Source organism: Ictalurus furcatus, chromosome 1, assembly GCF_023375685.1.
Source record: "Ictalurus furcatus strain D&B chromosome 1, Billie_1.0, whole genome shotgun sequence".
In the NCBI taxonomy this organism is placed as follows: domain Eukaryota; kingdom Metazoa; phylum Chordata; class Actinopteri; order Siluriformes; family Ictaluridae; genus Ictalurus; species Ictalurus furcatus.
In genome coordinates, this window is record NC_071255.1 from 8,262,912 (window position 1) to 8,281,222 (window position 18,311).

The following is an 18,311-nucleotide window of genomic DNA, read 5'->3' on the forward strand; positions in this document are numbered from 1 at the left end:
TAAATCTTCAGAGTGGCGTTTTATTTACTTATGCCAACAGTTATATTCATACAGTATTAAACACAGAGAGTCATAGACCAGTCTACAGATGATGGATCACATGAGGTGTGGAGTGTGTAAAGATATGCTAAAGGAGCCCGTGTTCATCCCCTGTGGACACGTTTTCTGCAAAACCTGCATCGTGTCCTACTGGACCAAACCATCCCATGAAGGAAGCTACTCCTTCCATCAGTGTAGGAAGATATTTAAAACTCATCCTGCATTGTAACCAAACATGGTGGAGATGCTGAAGCAGGACCTTTTCAGTCCTGTTCTTCCTGCTCAAAGCGTCACTTTACCTGGAGATGTGACCAGTGATATTTGCAATGAGGAGAAGATCAGAGCGGTGAACACCTGCTGTGCATCTACCTGTGAAACACACGTGAGAGTCGTACACACCTGAAGTGTCTGGAGCAAAGCTGGAGCCGAGACTGTATCAGCTGCAACACCAAGTATGGTACCAGTATGAATCTTCTGTGAAGGTGAGTTGTTGAATATTGTCAGTCAGAAGCAACTATGAGAATTGTCTTAGTTTTTTTCCTGTGATTTTGGCTTGTGAGTAAATGTGTGTTTACAATCAACTCCAGAATTATTCCTGAAAATGAATATATAAAATAAACATTACACACAATGGCCCTCATTTATCAGACTTTTAGTAAAGTTGGATGACGTTTGCAGCCAAAGCAAGCTAAATATTCCCACCAGATAAATAAATAAAATTTTTTTTACTTTTCCTAACGCTGATTTCCTTTGTACTTGCTGATTTACATTCAGTCACGCCCACTAAACTAACCTGCCTTGTCTCATATTTGATGATGAGATTTTAAATGTCTTGCTAGAAATACAAAGAGAAATATAAACCATCATATTACAGAAATGGACAGGTGTAGTTTCAAAGATCTTCTGCTGTGCACAAAAACCCCCAATAGAAATCCTCACTATATGTGTAATGGTTTAAAATGGTTATAATGGGAATTTGTACTGGTTTTTATAGAAACTTTAATGGTGCCTGTTGGTCTATATTTATACACTTATGATATATAGTTTATTTATTGGGGGAAATAAAATGTTCTTACTGTCATTTATTTATTGCAAGAAAAATATCCATACATCCATACATTTAATAAATTAAAATAAATAATTTGATATGCATTTAGTGGTTGTTTTCAATATTTGTTTAAGTAGGCCAACTGAATATATTTTAATTTAGGTTTAATGGATATAGGGAAAAATAGGTAGGTGTGTATAATAGCACTAATATTTAAAATAAATAAATTCCAGATCGTACTTGAACAACAAAACCAAAGACAGGTCAAAATACATTTAGTTGTGTAAGTGGATTTACATTACACCACGTGGTTTTACAATAGTGTACCTTTGAAAACCACTGTTGTAGTCTATTCTAGAAGTTCACCTCATTTACTCATATCGCATACTTGAGGTAAGTTGACTCTCCTTGTACTGAGCAGAGTGATTGATTATAAACGACATATAAGTTTAGTATAAGGCTGCGTTTATAATTGAATACACACCAAATGTCGTGAAATAATTTTTAGAAAATATTAAACGTTCAGTTGACGTTTCACGGAGCCTCCGCTGGGTGTCAGTGTCGAGCGCACTCTGTTTATCCAGTGAGATGCTGCTAATTAGGATGGGATTTTACAGCGTCTAGGCTAAATAACTCTCATTATCATTTAAACGAGGAACAGGCAAAAGTTATAGAGAAGAAGGAAAATGTTTTAAAAGAACATATAAACACTGGTTAAGTAGCACAATCAGGAGAGAGTGAAACCGCTCACGGTGGTGTTTAAAGTATGACTGTGATAATCCGATCCTACCGCCATTTTGATTCCCCCGCCACCATTTTGTGACATTTTGATATAATTCATACACGGTTTGTAAAATGCAGCAAAATGGAGGAAGATTAGACCACCATACACAATAATATTCACCACAAGACTTTTTTTAAAAACAAACTTATTTACATTCTGGTGAAAGTGACATGGCTGACATGGCTTTATCTCTCCTGTTCATCCCTTATGTTTCTGTTTTAGAGAAACTTTATCATTTTAGAAAATGACATACGCTAATGCCACCTTCACCTCTGGCTCGCTCATTAGGGACAAACTTGAAATTTATATATTTCTGTAAAGCTGCTTCCTGACAATGTCCATACAAATAAAACTGAATTTATGTATTTATTTATTTATTTATTTATTTATTTATTTCGCGTGATCTTAAAAACCTTTTGATCTGTTAAATGTTTTAAATCTTGTAGACCAAAGTATAATTGTGGCGACAGATTCATTTCTTTCATTAGAAAAGCAGCCGATAAGTGTCAGGCGTAGGTGGGAACTCCTTTAATACTGTTTAAAAAGCATCTCAATGAAATTCCTCAAGAAGTCATTTGAGAAAATGCCAAGAATACATTTCTGGAAATTCTAGGCAAAAAGGGCGTCTACTTTGAAGATGCTAAAATACAAAATTATTTTGATTTATTTTGGATTTTTAACTGTAACATAATTCCCAAAGTTAGATTTGTGTTAGTCCAGACTTTTAGTGACTTTTTTATTGTTCTAAAATGTGGAAAATAATAAATAAAGAATGTGTGTGTGTGTCTTAACTTTTGACTGGTAGTGTATATAAATGCTATAAACAAACAATAAACATTATATAACTTGCTAATGTTCCACAGATTTTCAGAACGTGATTGAAAATGACTGTAAAGCCTACCAGCGAACAATGTACGCCAAGTAAGACACACACACACACACACACACACACACACACACACACACACACACACACGCACACACACAGTGAATTTTAGAAGTAGTAGAAGGAGTTACTCTGTAGCCCTAACTGATGTTTTGACTCCAGGTATGGACAGTGAAGATGATTTTGAAGAGGACCTTAAGTTTCCTGGCCCTCTTATGAGGTGAGACCCACTTTCTCCTCCCATAAATTACACAGAAGTTAAACATTAATTTTAAGCTGTAAACCATATTGTTAGGAGTTTAATAATACGTGTGCACAGTAATCCACATAAAGCAGCTGTTCCAACATTTGTTGCAGCAATGACATGCAGAAGGAGGACCTGATTTTGTTTATCCGGTGGAAAGCAAAGTGTTATACAGAGCTTTATAAACGTGACCACGTGGAGGCCTATTTCTTATGGAAGATAATGGAATTGGTCTGCCGTGAAAACGGAGTAAGTGTTAATCGATTGTTTAAGCAAAGTTATAATATATAAAGACATTTAAGAACACATTCTCTGATTGTTCTGAATAATCTACTCGTATTCGGTTACATCTCCAATACTAACGTTACTGAATGATATTTCTTTTACAGAAAGAGATGATGTGTGAAGTCGCCGCAGTCATCTTCAAGGGCTACAGCAGGCTCAGGAATAAGTTTCCACCAGTAAGTATATCACATATCAGTATCAGCATCTGTCTGTATATGATTGTTTTTGGCAACACCATGCTAACTAACATGACAGTTTCGGTGCCCAGATGGTGACAGATGGAAGGAATGGTGTCTTCCTCTGGCAGACCTTTTGTGCTCCTCTGCACCAGATGACGAGATCAGAGAGGCTGTAATAAAGATGGGAGATGATCTTGGTATGGATACGCTCCACAGTAACAGTATATATTTTGTAGAATTAGCATGTTGTAATCATATCATGTGTCATGCATGCAACTCTGCACTGTGTCATGATTCCTGATCTTCACATGCATGTTTGGTCTTTCATCTGCAGCCTCCAGAACTTGGACCTACGCAGCACATATCTGCTACGTTGTGGCAAAAGTGGAGCTGGGATCACGTAGTCAGTTTGAACTGATCGGATGTGACAGGTATTGCGTGTGTGTGTGTGTGTGTGTGTGTGTATGTGATGATGATTTTCCAGACGTTCTATTGACACGTTATTCTATTTGCACCAGAGTGCCATTTGAGATGTCAGTCCTACCTGAAACCTTTGTGACAACTGAGACATACGAATACTTGCTGTCGCTGACCTCAGGGCTGGCCCAGCCAAGCTTCCAGGTCGGAACTCATCTTCTTTTTTTTTTTCACGGGCACTGATCAGCCAAATTTAACCAATGTACTGAGAATGAAAGACTCTCTTATCTCTCTTAGATCTTCAAGTTGTGCCATGTCAGCAGGGTGGTCTATTTTAAGCTGACTCTCATAAGTGCTGCCCCTAAATACTGTGAGACCATCGCTAGGGCAGCCTTCACTTTCCCCGACAGAATCAAAAGTAGCTTCATTGAACGGCTTATTTTGGTAAATACAATGATTAATTCTAGGTTTCAAACGCAAAGTATCATCTTCATCATCAATTTACTTTCCTTGTCTGTCTTGTAGCTGTCTTGCAATCTCCTAAAAGACCAGGCAGAAGAACCTGAGTGGCTGCTAGAGCTCCGGCAGCTGCACAGAACTAAATTAGCAAATGCTAATGGTGACCCAGAGCAGTACATGGCATCTACCATCCATGAGGTGTATTCTGAGATTCAGGACTCACAATTTTCCCTGAGGACAGACGAGATCCCCGCTCTCCAGTCCACTGATCTGGAGCAGCATGCTGCCCCACGGGGTATGTTAGAATCCACCATGTGGACAAAAACTAACCTGAACATTTTACACAATTTGAACTGTAATGTGTAAACTGTAAATACTCTTAAGGGGAAGACTGTACTCTGTTTACTAGGTACTCATATTCAAGGGACTTTACCATACTCAAAGAAATGATACCATAATAATGACGCTGTAATATAACAGCTATTGACAACGCAAGCCTCATTCTTTACTGCAAGAGAGGACATTGAGTGTGATGCTCTTTCATTCCTTATTCAACTGAAATAAACTAAATTATTGTCTGTTCAACAGCTGGGCTTTATTCACGGTACACTTTGGGAAAACTGCTGGGGAAGGGAGACTATGGATCTGTCTTCGAAGGACACCGGATTGAAGATGGGAAAGAGGTAAATGTTCTCCCCCACCCCATAAACAAACTGTATGTGTCTATGCTCCTTTCCTCTCCAAGATGTCAGCTCAAACAACTAATTAGCTAACTGAACAAAACCAAGACAGAAATATTTAGGAAAGGAGGATCTTTAAGCATCTAAAGGCCTATAGATCCACGTCTAAACCTAACCCTGAGTCACGAGGGACTAATTCTGTTTTGTATGTGTGAACAGGTTGCCGTTAAATTTGTTGACAAGGCCGGTGACATCATAACAATTGTAAGTAAACTTATTTCACTTCTTAGAGAATCAGTAAAATCCAAATAACATGCACTTTCTAGACCAGTGGCGTGTTGCATCAGCTGAATACATGTTTTACTATAAGATTATGAGACATTGGACCAGAGGTTGATTAAATCTAGTATGTAATAGACATTTTTATGTAGACCACAGACAATAAGGAATAACAGAAGGCTACTGATCTAGCATCAGAACCAATCCAAACCTTTTCCATTGTAACATTTCTGCTTAGAGTCGTTTAGATTGGTGTGTTCACACCAAACCCAGGTCTGTTCTTATTTTAGCCTGGAGAGACGCAGAAGCTGCCTGTAGAGGTGGCGCTAATGAAGATGGTATCCAAGCCACCTCGCTGTAGCAATGTGCTGGAGCTGCTGGAGTGGTTTGGAATAGACAATCAGTATGCCCTGGTCCTGGAATGGCCCAGGCCCTGTATGGACCTCTTTGCTTTCACTATGCTTCAGGGCGGCCACCTGTCTGAAGCACAGGCTCGAGACATCATGCTGCAGGTGATTTGGGCGGCTCGTCACTGCTGTGACCGTGGAGTGTTACACAGTGACATCAATTTAGAGAATCTCCTCATCAACACCAGGACCTTGGATATCAAACTGATCGATTTTGGCTGTGGGAGACTGCTGAAGGACAGCCCCTACTCCTCATTTACAGGTAATTTTATGCGATAGAATCAAAGAGAAAGCAGTGGAGAATAGGTTTTTAAATGTTTTTGTGACCTTGCTGATGGTGCTCTTTCTCTCTTTTACACTCAGGCACTGATGCATTTAAACCTCCTGAGTGCCTGATGAATTTAAAGTACATGGGCATTCCTGCTACCATCTGGGGTCTAGGCATACTCCTGTTCTGCATGATCTGTGGATGCAACCCCTTTGAATCAGGTGGCGACTTTCAGTGTGCACACCTGGAATTATGTTCTGACATGTCTCGAGGTGAGTCGATACAGAAACATCACGCTGTAAAACTGACGTAGCAGAATAACTTTAAAACGCACTCTTGATTCTTTTTTCAACAGAGTGCTTTGAGCTGATAATGTGGTGCCTGGAGATCGACCCTGAAACGCGGCCAACTTTCGCTGACTTGGTCAGGCACGAGTGGTTTACGGAGGCAGTTCTGGAGAAAGTCCAGGTTAGACAGCAAGGATGCAGTAGACCTAATTAATATGAGCTAAGGCATGCTATGAAAGTCTAGATTGTGTGAATTGTACTGGATCGGTATTGAGTTCTGTAACAGAAATTGATGTGCTTATGTAATTTCTATCGAGAACGGGTAATTACATGAAAGAAAAAAGTGTAAAATAAGAATATGCTTCTATTTTCAATTTTAATATCTGTTTTGTTTTGTTTTGCAGATTCCTCCTGAAACCAAAGATCTTGTAACTACTCGTTGATAACTAACACACACACACACACACACTTATATATGTTAGAAATTGTTATTCATTATTTATTTTTATTATAATAAAATAGAAAAATAATATAACAAGAATGCTAAAAACATTCAATATATTTAATCAGTGCGGCATTTTACACCAACATTCGCATTCAAACGGCTCAAATCACCTTCCTCTCATCGTTAATGATAACGCCACTGTTTGATTCTCATAATGAGAGCGAATGTGGAGTCTTCTGTCCTGGAAAGCCTGAATAATCAGAAAAATAATAACCTGATAAATAAAAAAGTTTGAATTTGACCCAAAGCAATCTTGGCAGGGTTGCTTCCTTAGAATTTAATAAACACATAAGACATAAAGGTACTTCACAGTAATTTATGTGAAAACAACAATAGAACATGTGTGCATACATATTATACATCATATTGAGAGCTTGGACCATGATGGTGTTAACAATGTTTTTAAATGTCCTGAGGTCCAAACACAGCCTGTCCAATAAAATAAAATAAAAAATGCTTACAGGACTTTATGGGGAATCAGTTTATTTATATTCATCTGTAGATGGGTTGTTGTCATGACATGGCATTTTCACTGTCACACAAGATAAAAATGAATGAAGTATTAAGTGGGTATTAAATAAATAAGTATTGTCATCATTTAGAAACGCATTAAATGATTAAACATTTCTTTGATTTACATCGACTTGTTATTATACAAGCTGCATCATTAGATTTTTTTTTTCCAAATCTCAAAATTATCCTGTGGTATGACTGTCTCGATCAAGGTTCAATAAATTAAAAAGAAAAGCATAAAAATGTTGATAAATACCACTGGCATAATTTTTTACAAGTGTCTATTTTAGCAAATGGCAATTAGTTTTTTCATCCATATATTTCTTAAAGTGGAAGAAATTGATGCATTTTGTGACTGAAAACTATGTCGTCTGGTGTGACACCATATCCTCATTTTAAATCTGGCAATTCCATGGACGACTTTATTTAGTTGAATAAATCCTATGGTATACTTTGTATACATAGCCTTTCAAAGCATATTCCTTTTGACATGTACACGTACACAGGCGGTCGCCGCATGCACATTATGACAATTTGTACTACGCCTCCTGGCCTACAAGAGTCAGTACAGAGCAGTAAAGCAGGTCTTCTAATGTAAACAATAACAACGAAGAAGAATCGGGATGAATGAATAAATGAATGAATGAAGCAGTGTAAATATTAAACCAGACCAAGTCTATATTTATAAGCTACCCTTTTGAATAAACTCGATGGTTAGGGTTTGGCTTGGTTTACTATAATGCGATGGTTAGGGTTTGGCTAGGGTTACTATAATGCGAGTGTTAGGGTTTGGCTAGGGTTACTATAATGCGAGTGTTAAGGTTTGTCTAGGGTTGCTATAATGCGAGTGTTAGGGTTTGGCAAGGGTTACTAGAATACGAGTGTTAGGGATTGGCTAGGGTTGCTATTATATTAGCGTTAGGGTTGGGCTAGGGTTACTAAAATGCGACTGTTAGGGTTTGGCTAGGGTTACTATAATGTGAGTGTTAGGGTTTGGCTAGGGTTACTATAATATGACTGTTAGGGTTTGGCTAGGGTTGCTATTATACTAGTGTTAGGGTTGGGCTAGGTTTATTATTATGCTAGGGTTAGGGTTTGGCAAGGGTTACTAGAACACAAGTGTTAGGGATTGGCTAGGGTTGCTATTATATTAGTGTTAGGTTTGGGCTAGGGTTACTATAATGCGACTGTTAGGGTTTGGCTAGGATTACTATAATGTGACTATTAGGGTTTGGCTAGGGTTACTATAATCTGACTGTTAGGGTTGAGCTAGGGTTGCTATTATACTAGTGTTAGGGTTGGGCTAGGTTTACTATTATGCTAGGGTTAGGGTTTGGCTAGTGTTACTATAATGTGACTGCTAGTGTTTGGCTAGGGCTACTATAATGCGACTGTTAAGGTTTGGCTAGGATTGCTATTATGCGAGTGTTTGGGTTGGGCTAGGGTTACTATTATGCTAGTGTTAGGGTTGGGCTAGGGTTGCTATTATGCTAGACTTAGAGATGGACTAGAGTTACTATTATACTAGTGTTAGGTTGGGCTAGGGTTACTATTATGCTAGTGTTAGGTTGGGCTAGGGTTACTACTATGCTAGACTTAGGGTTGGGCTATAGTTACTATTATGCTAGTGTTAGGGTTTGGCTAGGGTTACTATTTTGCTCGTGTTAGAGTTTAGCTAGGGCTACTATAATGCGACTATTAGGGTCTGGCTAGGGTTACTATAATGTGACTGTTAGGGTTTGGCTAGGGTTGCTATTATGCCAGTGTTAGGGTTGGGCTAGGCTTAGTGTAATGCTAGTGTTAGGGTTTGGCAAGGGTTACTATAATGCGAGTGTTAGGGTTTGGCTAGGGTTACTATAATGCGAGTGTTAGGGTTTGGCTAGGGTTACTATAATGAGAGTGTTAAGGTTTGGCTAGGGTTACTATAATGTGAGTGTTAATGTTTAGCTAGGGTTACTATAATGCAAGTGTTAGGGTTTGGTTTGGGTTACTATTATGCTAGTGTTAGGGTTGGGCTAGGATTGCTATTATGCGAGTGTTAGGGTTGGGCTAGGATTACTATTTTGCTAGTGTTAGGGTTTGGCTAGGGCTACTATAGTGCGACTGTTAGGGTTTGGCTAGGGTTACTGTTTTCCTAGTGTTAGGGTTTGGCTAGGGCTACTATAATGCGACTGTTAGGGTTTGGCTAGGGTTACTATTATGTGAGTGTTGGGGTTTGGCTAGGGTTGCTATTATGCGAGTGTTAGGGTTGGGCTAGGGTTACTATTTTGCTAGTGTTAGGGTTTGGCTAGGGATACTATAATGCCACTGTCAGGGTTTGGCTAGGGTTACTGTTTTCCTAGTGTTAGGGTTTGGCTAGGGCTACTATAATGCGACTGTTAGGGTTTGGCTAGGGTTACTATTATGTGAGTGTTAGAGTTTGGCTAGGGTTACTATTATGTGAGTGTTAGGGTTTGGCTAGGGTTGCTCTTATGCCAGTGTTAGGGTTGGCCTAGGCTTAGTGTAATGCTAGTGTTAGGGTTTGGCAAGGGTTACTATAATGCGAGTGTTAGGGTTTGGCTAGGGTTACTATTTTGCTCGTGTTAGAGTTTAACTAGGGCTACTATAATGCGAATATTAGGGTTTGGCTAGGGTTACTATAATGCGAGTGTTAAGGTTTGGCTAGGGTTACTATAATGCGAGTGTTAAGGTTTGGCTAGGGTTACTATAATGCGAGTGTTAGGGATTGGCTTGGGTTACTATAATGCGAGTGTTAAGGTTTGGCTAGGGTTACTATAATGCGAGTGTTAGGGTTTGGCTAGGGTTACTATTATGCCAGTGGTAGGGTTGGGCTAGGCTTAGTGTAATGCTAGTGTTAGGATTTCGCAAGGATACTATAATGTGAGTGTTAGGGTTTGGCTAGGGTTACTATAATGCGAGTGTTAAGGTTTGGCTAGTGTTACTATAATGCGAGTGTTAAGGTTTGGTTAGGGTTACTATAATGTGAGTGTTAAGGTTTGGCTAGGGTTACGATAATGCAAGTGTTAGGGTTTGGCTTGGCTTACTATAATGCAAGTGTTAAGGTTTGGCTAGGGTTACTATAATGCGAGTGTTAGGGTTTGGCTAGGGTTACTATAATGCGAGTGTTAGGGTTGGGCTAGGGTTACTATTATGCTAGTGTAAGGGTTGGGCTAGGGTTACTATTTTGCTAGTGTTAGGGTTTGGGTAGGGCTACTATAATGCGACAGTTAGGGTTTGGCTAGGGTTACTATAATGCGACTGTTAGGGTTTGGCTAGGGTTACTATTATGTGAGTGTGACAGTTTGGCTAGGGTTACTATTATGTGAGTGTTAGGGTTTGGCTAGGGTTGCTCTTATGCCAGTGTTAGGGTTGGGCTGGGCTTAGTGTAATGCTAGTGTTAGGGTTTGGCAAGGGTTACTATAATGCGAGTGTTAGGGTTTGGCTAGGGTTACTATAATGCGAGTGTTAAGGTTTGGCTAGGGTTACTATAATGCGAGTGTTAGGGTTTGGCTAGGGTTACTATAATGTGACTGTTGGGGTTTGGCTAGGGTTGCTATTATGCGAGTGTTAGGGTTGGGCTAGGGTTACTATTTTGCTAGTGTTAGGGTTTGGCTAGGGCTACTATAATGCGACTGTTAGGGTTTGGCTAGGGTTACTGTTATGTGAGTCTTAGGGTTTGGCAAGGGTTACTATAATGCGAGTGTTAGGGTTTGGCTAGGGTTACTATAATGCGAGTGTTAAGGTTTGGCTAGGGTTACTATAATGCGAGTGTTAAGGTTTGGCTAGGGTTACTATAATGCGAGTGTTAAGGTTTGGCTAGGGTTACTATAATGTGAGTGTTAAGGTTTGGCTAGGGTTACTATAATGCGAGTGTTAGGGTTTGTCTAGGGTTACTATAATGCAAGTGTTAGGGTTGGGCTAGGGTTTCTATTTTGCTCGAGTTAGAGTTTAGCTAGGGCTACTATAATGCGACTATTAGGGTCTGGCTAGGGTTACTATAATGTGACTGTTAGGGTTTGGCTAGGGTTGCTATTATGCCAGTGTTAGGGTTGGTCTAGGCATAGTGTAATGCTAGTGTTAGGGTTTGGCTAGGGTTACTATAATGCGAGTGTTACGTTTTGGCTAGGGTTATTATAATGCGAGTGTTAGGGTTTGGCTAGGGTTACTATAATGCGAGTGTTAAGGTTTACCTAGGGTTACTATAATGCGAGTGTTAGGGTTTGGCTTGGGTTACTATTATGCTAGTGTTAGGGTTGGGCTAGGGTTACTATAATGCGAGTGTTAGGGTTTGGTTAGGGTTACTATAATGAAAGTGTTAGTGTTTGGCTAGGGCTACTATAATGTGACTGTTAGCGTTTGGATAGGATTGCTATTATGCGAGTGTTAGGGTTGGGCTAGGGTTACTATTATGCTAGACTTAAGGTTGGGCTAGGGTTACTATTATGCTAGGCTTAGGGTTGGGCTAGAGTTACTATTATGCTAGTGTTAGGTTGGGCTAGGGTTACTATTATGCTAGAATTAGGGTTGGGCTAGAGTTACTATTATGCTAGTGTTAGGGTTTGACTAGGGCTGCTATAATGCGAGTGTTAGGGTTGGGCTAGGATTACTATTTTGCTCATGTTAGAGTTTAGCTAGGGCTACTATAATGCGAGTGTTAGGGTTGGGCTAGGATTACTATTTTGCTCGTGTTAGAGTTTAGCTAGGGCTACTATAATGCGAGTGTTAAGGTTTGGCTAGGGTTACTATAATGTGAGTGTTAAGGTTTAGCTAGGGGTACTATATTCCGAGTGTTAGGGTTTGGCTAGGGTTACTATAATGCGAGAATTAGGGTTTGGCTAAGGTTACTATAATGAGAGTGTTAGGGTTTGGCTTGGGTTACTATAATGCGAGTGTTAAGGTTTGGCTAGGGTTACTATAATGCGAGTGTTAGGGTTTGGCTAGGGTTACTATTATGCCAGTGGCAGGGTTGGGCTAGGCTTAGTGTAATGCGAGTGTTAGGATTTGGCAAGGTTACTATAATGCGAGTGTTAGGGTTTGGCTAGGGTTACTATAATGTGAGTGTTAAGGTTTGGCTAGTGTTACTATAATGCGAGTGTTAAGGTTTGGTTAGGGTTACTATAATGTGAGTGTTAAGGTTTGGCTAGGGTTACTATAATGCGAGTGTTAGGGTTTGGCTTGGCTTACTATAATGCGAGTGTTAAGGTTTGGCTAGGGTTACTATAATGCGAGTGTTAGGGTTTGGCTAGGGTTACTATAATGCGAGTGTTAGGGTTGGGCTAGGGTTACTATTATGCTAGTGTAAGGGTTGGGCTAGGGTTACTATAATGTGAGTGTTAGGGTTTGGCTAGGGTTACTATAATGCGAGTGTTAGGGTTTGGCTAGGGTTACTATAATGCGACTGTTGGGGTTTGGCTAGGGTTGCTATTATGCGAATGTTAGGGTTGGGCTAGGGTTACTATTTTGCTAGTGTTAGGGTTTGGCTAGGGCTACTATAATGCGACAGTTAGGGTTTGGCTAGGGTTACTATAATGCGACTGTTAGGGTTTGGCTAGGGTTACTATTATGTGAGTGTTACAGTTTGGCTAGGGTTACTATTATGTGAGTGTTAGGGTTTGGCTAGGGTTGCTCTTATGCCAGTGTTAGGGTTGGGCTGGGCTTAGTGTAATGCTAGTGTTAGGGTTTGGCAAGGGTTACTATAATGCGAGTGTTAGGGTTTGGCTAGGGTTACTATAAGGCGAGTGTTAAGGTTTGGCTAGGGTTACTATAATGCGACTGTTAGGGTTTGGCTAGGGTTACTATAATGCGACTGTTGGGGTTTGGCTAGGGTTGCTATTATGCGAGTGTTAGGGTTGGGCTAGGGTTACTATTTTGCTAGTGTTAGGGTTTGGCTAGGGCTACTATAATGCGACTGTTAGGGTTTGGCTAGGGTTACTGTTATGTGAGTCTTAGGGTTTGGCAAGGGTTACTATAATGCGAGTGTTAGGGTTTGGCTAGGGTTACTATAATGCGAGTGTTAAGGTTTGGCTAGGGTTACTATAATGCGAGTGTTAGGGTTTGTCTAGGGTTACTATAATGCAAGTGTTAGGGTTGGGCTAGGGTTTCTATTTTGCTCGAGTTAGAGTTTAGCTAGGGCTACTATAATGCGACTATTAGGGTCTGGCTAGGGTTACTATAATGTGACTGTTAGGGTTTGGCTAGGGTTGCTATTATGCCAGTGTTAGGGTTGGGCTAGGCATAGTGTAATGCTAGTGTTAGGGTTTGGCTAGGGTTACTATAATGCGAGTGTTACGTTTTGGCTAGGGTTACTATAATGCGAGTGTTAGGGTTTGGCTAGGGTTACTATAATGCGAGTGTTAAGGTTTACCTAGGGTTACTATAATGCGAGTGTTAGGGTTTGGTTAGGGTTACTATAATGCGAGTGTTAGGGTTGGGCTAGGATTACTATAATGCGAGTGTTAGGGATTGGCTTGGGTTACTATAATGCGAGTGTTAAGGTTTGGCTAGGGTTACTATAATGCGAGTGTTAGGGTTTGGCTAGGGTTACTATTATGCCAGTGGTAGGGTTGGGCTAGGCTTAGTGTAATGCTAGTGTTAGGATTTCGCAAGGTTACTATAATGTGAGTGTTAGGGTTTGGCTAGGGTTACTATAATGCGAGTGTTAAGGTTTGGCTAGTGTTACTATAATGCGAGTGTTAAGGTTTGGTTAGGGTTACTATAATGTGAGTGTTAAGGTTTGGCTAGGGTTACGATAATGCAAGTGTTAGGGTTTGGCTTGGCTTACTATAATGCAAGTGTTAAGGTTTGGCTAGGGTTACTATAATGCGAGTGTTAGGGTTTGGCTAGGGTTACTATAATGCGAGTGTTAGGGTTGGGCTAGGGTTACTATTATGCTAGTGTAAGGGTTGGGCTAGGGTTACTATTTTGCTAGTGTTAGGGTTTGGGTAGGGCTACTATAATGCGACAGTTAGGGTTTGGCTAGGGTTACTATAATGCGACTGTTAGGGTTTGGCTAGGGTTACTATTATGTGAGTGTGACAGTTTGGCTAGGGTTACTATTATGTGAGTGTTAGGGTTTGGCTAGGGTTGCTCTTATGCCAGTGTTAGGGTTGGGCTGGGCTTAGTGTAATGCTAGTGTTAGGGTTTGGCAAGGGTTACTATAATGCGAGTGTTAGGGTTTGGCTAGGGTTACTATAATGCGAGTGTTAAGGTTTGGCTAGGGTTACTATAATGCGAGTGTTAGGGTTTGGCTAGGGTTACTATAATGTGACTGTTGGGGTTTGGCTAGGGTTGCTATTATGCGAGTGTTAGGGTTGGGCTAGGGTTACTATTTTGCTAGTGTTAGGGTTTGGCTAGGGCTACTATAATGCGACTGTTAGGGTTTGGCTAGGGTTACTGTTATGTGAGTCTTAGGGTTTGGCAAGGGTTACTATAATGCGAGTGTTAGGGTTTGGCTAGGGTTACTATAATGCGAGTGTTAAGGTTTGGCTAGGGTTACTATTATGCGAGTGTTAAGGTTTGGCTAGGGTTACTATAATGCGAGTGTTAAGGTTTGGCTAGGGTTACTATAATGTGAGTGTTAAGGTTTGGCTAGGGTTACTATAATGCGAGTGTTAGGGTTTGTCTAGGGTTACTATAGTGCAAGTGTTAGGGTTGGGCTAGGGTTTCTATTTTGCTCGAGTTAGAGTTTAGCTAGGGCTACTATAATGCGACTATTAGGGTCTGGCTAGGGTTACTATAATGTGACTGTTAGGGTTTGGCTAGGGTTGCTATTATGCCAGTGTTAGGGTTGGTCTAGGCATAGTGTAATGCTAGTGTTAGGGTTTGGCTAGGGTTACTATAATGCGAGTGTTACGTTTTGGCTAGGGTTATTATAATGCGAGTGTTAGGGTTTGGCTAGGGTTACTATAATGCGAGTGTTAAGGTTTACCTAGGGTTACTATAATGCGAGTGTTAGGGTTTGGCTTGGGTTACTATTATGCTAGTGTTAGGGTTGGGCTAGGGTTACTATAATGCGAGTGTTAGGGTTTGGTTAGGGTTACTATAATGCAAGTGTTAGTGTTTGGCTAGGGCTACTATAATGTGACTGTTAGCGTTTGGATAGGATTGCTATTATGCGAGTGTTAGGGTTGGGCTAGGGTTACTATTATGCTAGACTTAAGGTTGGGCTAGGGTTACTATTATGCTAGGCTTAGGGTTGGGCTAGAGTTACTATTATGCTAGTGTTAGGTTGGGCTAGGGTTACTATTATGCTAGAATTAGGGTTGGGCTAGAGTTACTATTATGCTAGTGTTAGGGTTTGACTAGGGCTGCTATAATGCGAGTGTTAGGGTTGGGCTAGGATTACTATTTTGCTCATGTTAGAGTTTAGCTAGGGCTACTATAATGCGATTGTTAGGGTTGGGCTAGGATTACTATTTTGCTCGTGTTAGAGTTTAGCTAGGGCTACTATAATGCGAGTGTTAAGGTTTGGCTAGGGTTACTATAATGTGAGTGTTAAGGTTTAGCTAGGGGTACTATATTCCGAGTGTTAGGGTTTGGCTAGGGTTACTATAATGCGAGAATTAGGGTTTGGCTAAGGTTACTATAATGAGAGTGTTAGGGTTTGGCTTGGGTTACTATAATGCGAGTGTTAAGGTTTGGCTAGGGTTACTATAATGCGAGTGTTAGGGTTTGGCTAGGGTTACTATTATGCCAGTGGCAGGGTTGGGCTAGGCTTAGTGTAATGCGAGTGTTAGGATTTGGCAAGGTTACTATAATGCGAGTGTTAGGGTTTGGCTAGGGTTACTATAATGTGAGTGTTAAGGTTTGGCTAGTGTTACTATAATGCGAGTGATAAGGTTTGGTTAGGGTTACTATAATGTGAGTGTTAAGGTTTGGCTAGGGTTACTATAATGCGAGTGTTAGGGTTTGGCTTGGCTTACTATAATGCGAGTGTTAAGGTTTGGCTAGGGTTACTATAATGCGAGTGTTAGGGTTTGGCTAGGGTTACTATAATGCGAGTGTTAGGGTTGGGCTAGGGTTACTATTATGCTAGTGTAAGGGTTGGGCTAGGGTTACTATAATGTGAGTGTTAGGGTTTGGCTAGGGTTACTATAATGCGAGTGTTAGGGTTTGGCTAGGGTTACTATAATGCGACTGTTGGGGTTTGGCTAGGGTTGCTATTATGCGAATGTTAGGGTTGGGCTAGGGTTACTATTTTGCTAGTGTTAGGGTTTGGCTAGGGCTACTATAATGCGACAGTTAGGGTTTGGCTAGGGTTACTATAATGCGACTGTTAGGGTTTGGCTAGGGTTACTATTATGTGAGTGTTACAGTTTGGCTAGGGTTACTATTATGTGAGTGTTAGGGTTTGGCTAGGGTTGCTCTTATGCCAGTGTTAGGGTTGGGCTGGGCTTAGTGTAATGCTAGTGTTAGGGTTTGGCAAGGGTTACTATAATGCGAGTGTTAGGGTTTGGCTAGGGTTACTATAAGGCGAGTGTTAAGGTTTGGCTAGGGTTACTATAATGCGACTGTTAGGGTTTGGCTAGGGTTACTATAATGCGACTGTTGGGGTTTGGCTAGGGTTGCTATTATGCGAGTGTTAGGGTTGGGCTAGGGTTACTATTTTGCTAGTGTTAGGGTTTGGCTAGGGCTACTATAATGCGACTGTTAGGGTTTGGCTAGGGTTACTGTTATGTGAGTCTTAGGGTTTGGCAAGGGTTACTATAATGCGAGTGTTAGGGTTTGGCTAGGGTTACTATAATGCGAGTGTTAAGGTTTGGCTAGGGTTACTATAATGCGAGTGTTAAGGTTTGGCTAGGGTTACTATAATGTGAGTGTTAAGGTTTGGCTAGGGTTACTATAATGCGAGTGTTAGGGTTTGTCTAGGGTTACTATAATGCAAGTGTTAGGGTTGGGCTAGGGTTTCTATTTTGCTCGAGTTAGAGTTTAGCTAGGGCTACTATAATGCGACTATTAGGGTCTGGCTAGGGTTACTATAATGTGACTGTTAGGGTTTGGCTAGGGTTGCTATTATGCCAGTGTTAGGGTTGGGCTAGGCATAGTGTAATGCTAGTGTTAGGGTTTGGCTAGGGTTACTATAATGCGAGTGTTACGTTTTGGCTAGGGTTACTATAATGCGAGTGTTAGGGTTTGGCTAGGGTTACTATAATGCGAGTGTTAAGGTTTACCTAGGGTTACTATAATGCGAGTGTTAGGGTTTGGTTAGGGTTACTATAATGCGAGTGTTAGGGTTGGGCTAGGATTACTATAATGCGAGTGTTAGGGTTTGGTTAGGGTTACTATAATGCGAGTGTTAGGGTTGGGCTAGGATTGCTATTATGCGAGTGTTAGGGTTGGGCTAGGGTTACTATTATGCTAGACTTAAGGTTGGGCTAGGGTTACTATTATGCTAGGCTTAGGGTTGGGCTAGAGTTACTATTATGCTAGTGTTAGGTTGGGCTAGGGTTACTATTATGCTAGAATTAGGGTTGGGCTAGAGTTACTATTATGCTAGTGTTAGGGTTTGACTAGGGCTGCTATAATGCGAGTGTTAGGGTTGGGCTAGGATTACTATTTTGCTCGTGTTAGAGTTTAGCTAGGGCTACTATAATGCGAGTGTTAGGGTTGGGCTAGGATTACTATTTTGCTCCTGTTAGAGTTTAGCTAGGGCTACTATAATGCGAGTGTTAAGGTTTGGCTAGGGTTACTATAATGTGAGTGTTAAGGTTTGGCTAGGGGTACTATATTCCGAGTGTTAGGGTTTGGCTAGGGTTACTATAATGCGAGTGTTAGGGTTTGGCTAAGGTTACTATAATAAGAGTGTTAGGGTTTGGCTTGGGTTACTATAATGCGAGTGTTAAGGTTTGGCTAAGGTTACTATAATGCGAGTGTTAGGGTTGGGCTAGGGTTACTATTTTGCTCATGTTAGAGTTTAGCTAGGGCTACTATAATGCGACTATTAGGGTCTGGCTAGGGTTACTATAATGTGACTGTTAGGGTTTGGCTAGGGTTGCTATTATGCCAGTGTTAGGGTTGGGCTAGGCTTAGTGT

The 18,311-nt window shown here is 40.7% G+C and overlaps 1 protein-coding gene across 1 annotated transcript; it reads left to right on the forward strand.

Annotated features, from left to right (window-relative positions):
* The first annotated feature begins 274 nt into the window (after positions 1–274).
* Positions 275–6,345, forward strand: LOC128611432 (uncharacterized). Its single transcript, XM_053634896.1, has 8 exons — positions 275–410; positions 2,920–2,977; positions 3,984–4,086; positions 4,180–4,326; positions 4,408–4,636; positions 4,930–5,024; positions 5,241–5,285; positions 5,591–6,345. The coding sequence occupies exons 1-8, from the start codon at positions 275–277 to the stop codon at positions 5,984–5,986; spliced, it is 1,209 nt and encodes a 402-aa protein (XP_053490871.1). The 3' UTR covers positions 5,987–6,345.
* The last annotated feature ends 11,966 nt before the right edge of the window (positions 6,346–18,311 follow it).

Coding starts and splice junctions, on each gene's coding strand:
- LOC128611432 (XM_053634896.1), top strand. CDS start 275: ATGGTGGAGATGCTGAAGCAGGACCTTTTCAGTCCTGTTCTTCCTGCT. Junction 5,025..5,240: donor GGATTGAAGATGGGAAAGAG/GTAAATGTTCTC, acceptor ATGTGTGAACAG/GTTGCCGTTAAATTTGTTGA. Junction 5,286..5,590: donor CCGGTGACATCATAACAATT/GTAAGTAAACTT, acceptor TTCTTATTTTAG/CCTGGAGAGACGCAGAAGCT.